General features: G+C 47.0%; 1 protein-coding gene across 1 annotated transcript in view; it reads left to right on the forward strand.

Moving 5' to 3' along the window:
* LOC118421876 (protein wech-like) overlaps positions 1 to 2417 on the forward strand; it is an 11190-nt gene that overhangs the window by 5239 nt on the left and 3534 nt on the right. Inside the window, exons 7-9 of the mRNA XM_035829381.1 lie at positions 116 to 256; positions 1463 to 1561; positions 1889 to 2104. Of these exons, the coding sequence (XP_035685274.1) occupies positions 116 to 256; positions 1463 to 1561; positions 1889 to 2104 (456 nt within the window). The remainder of the gene's footprint in view (positions 1 to 115; positions 257 to 1462; positions 1562 to 1888; positions 2105 to 2417) is intronic.

Below are 2417 nucleotides of genomic sequence, written 5' to 3' on the forward strand. Positions count from 1 at the left end.
GTTGCATCAATACTGTAGAGTTCTAGGAAAGCCGATATTTGAACATCTCAATTCTGGATTTATAACGCTGGTACTTGAAGTCATGAATATTTTTTTGTGCTTTTCTGCATGTCAGATTCTAGACGACAGTGACGAGGCAGCTGAAGACGAAGACATTACGTTCACGTACGCGCCCTACCCCACCCCTCCCCACCCAACACAACAGGTCTGGAGGCCGAATCAACAGTACTACGAGGACGACATGGCCAGGCATAAGGTAACGCTATGTGTTTGCTTATTTGTTTGTTTGTTTGTAGCATCACGCACACGTACGCGCCCTACCCCACCCCTCCCCACCCAACACAACAGGTCTGGAGGCCGAACCAACAGTACTACGAGGACGACATGGCCAGGCACAAGGTACCGCCAGGTGTTTGTTTATTGTTTTTTTGCTTGTTTATTGAGGCAGAAGACTAAGACATCACGTACACGTACGCACCCTACCATCCCCCACAGAAGGTCTGGAGGCCGAATCAACAGTACTATGAGGACGATATGGCCAGGCACAAGGTAACGCTAGGTGTTTGTTTGTTTGTTTGTTTGTTAGTTAGTAACATCTCGTAAACGTACGCGCCCTACCCAACCCCTCCCCACCCAACACAACAGGTCTGGAGGCCGAATCAACAGTACTACGAGGATGATATGGCCAGGCACAAGGTAACGCTAGGTGTTTGTTTGTTTGTTTGTTTGTTAGTAACATCTCGTAAACGTACGCGCCCTACCCAACCCCTCCCCACCCAACACAACAGGTCTGGAGGCCGAATCAACAGTACTACGAGGATGATATGGCCAGGCACAAGGTACCGCCAGGTGTTTGTTTGTTTATTTGTTTGTTGTTTTTTGCTTGTTTATTGAGGCAGAAGACTAAGACATCACGTACACGTACGCACCCTACCATCCCCCACAGAAGGTCTGGAGGCCGAATCAACATTATTATGAGGACGATATGGCCAGGCACAAGGTAACGCTAGGTGCTCATCTGTTTGTTTATTTGTTTGTTTGTTTGTAGCATCGCGTATATGTACGCCTTACCCCGCCCCTCCCCACCCAACACAGCCGGTCTGGAGGCCGAACCAACAGTACTACGAGGATGACATGAATAGGCACAAGGTACCGCCAGGTGTTTGTTTGTTTGTTTTTTGTTTGTTTATGGAGGCAAAAGACGAAGACATCACACACACATACGCTCTGGTACTCTGGTACGTAACTGTAAATACTTGAAGGCATGACTGGTACTTGAAGGCATGGCTATTCCTTGTTTATTGTGGTTAGCCGGGTTAAACTCCTTTAATTGTCACATGTAAAATGCGACAGCTACACTTCCAGGAGTAACAATACAAGTCTGAACAACATTAGGTAGAGTAACAAAACAATCGAAGTTTGTATCTCTGATTGTCATGTGTTTGTCGCTTTGCTGTTCCAGGTTGCGATCGACCTGAAGTTCGGGAAGTGGGGAGACATGGAGGGGTACTTCCGGAAACCCAGCGGCATCTCCGTAGACAGCAGGGGACAGCTGCACGTGGTGCGTTTGTTTATTTTGTTTATTTCTATTTACAGGGATTTCTATCGCTACTTTTGACAGTTACGTACATGTAACACAATACACTTCATGATTGATGCGGTCAGGGGTTCATACAGTAAGCACACAATACAGGTAAGCAACGCCATCAACTGACCAATATAACATATGCAAACCTTTTGGCCTAGCGGTTATGGTGGTGAGTTAGTAAGTTGGCTCTTGTGTTTCACTGCGCGTTTGATGGCGTGCCTCAGCACATGTATTTGGGGTTTGTTTGCCTAAGCTTAACTGCTTTATTGACCGTGGTGTGTCTTTGCTGAACATGTGCAGGTGGACGTGGACAACTCCCGCGTGCAGATCTTCGACAGCGAGGGGAACTTCCTGAGGGTTCTGCAGCCTCAGGACGAGGAGGCGGACCGACTGCAGGCACCATGCTGCATTCATGTGTCTCAGTACGACAGGTATTATTACCATCTTCCTTCTTTCCGTTCTTCCATGTATCGTTCGTTCCATCCTTCTTTTCTTTTTCTTTCTTCCTTCCTTCCTGTATTCACGTGTCTCAGTACGACAGGTAGACGCCTGCCTTCCTTAATTCCTTCTTTCCTTCCATTCTTCTTTCCTGCAGTCACCTGTTGTGTTACGCCATAAGGCGGATTCTTCTTCTTCGCCGTACAGTTCAGCTGGCGCCAATGCGGGCCCCACAACACACTTATTCCTGTTCATTGCCTGCTTTCTCGCAGTTTACCGGATATGCAATACAAACATACAGACAGACAGACAATGAGGGACAAAAATCATATATTCTCACGACAGTATCCTAGTGGGCGACTATTTTTCTAACCCTTGTTTTATTCTACAC

The sequence above is a fragment of the Branchiostoma floridae genome, chromosome 8 (assembly GCF_000003815.2).
Source record: "Branchiostoma floridae strain S238N-H82 chromosome 8, Bfl_VNyyK, whole genome shotgun sequence".
NCBI classification, from domain to species: Eukaryota; Metazoa; Chordata; class Leptocardii; order Amphioxiformes; family Branchiostomatidae; genus Branchiostoma; species Branchiostoma floridae.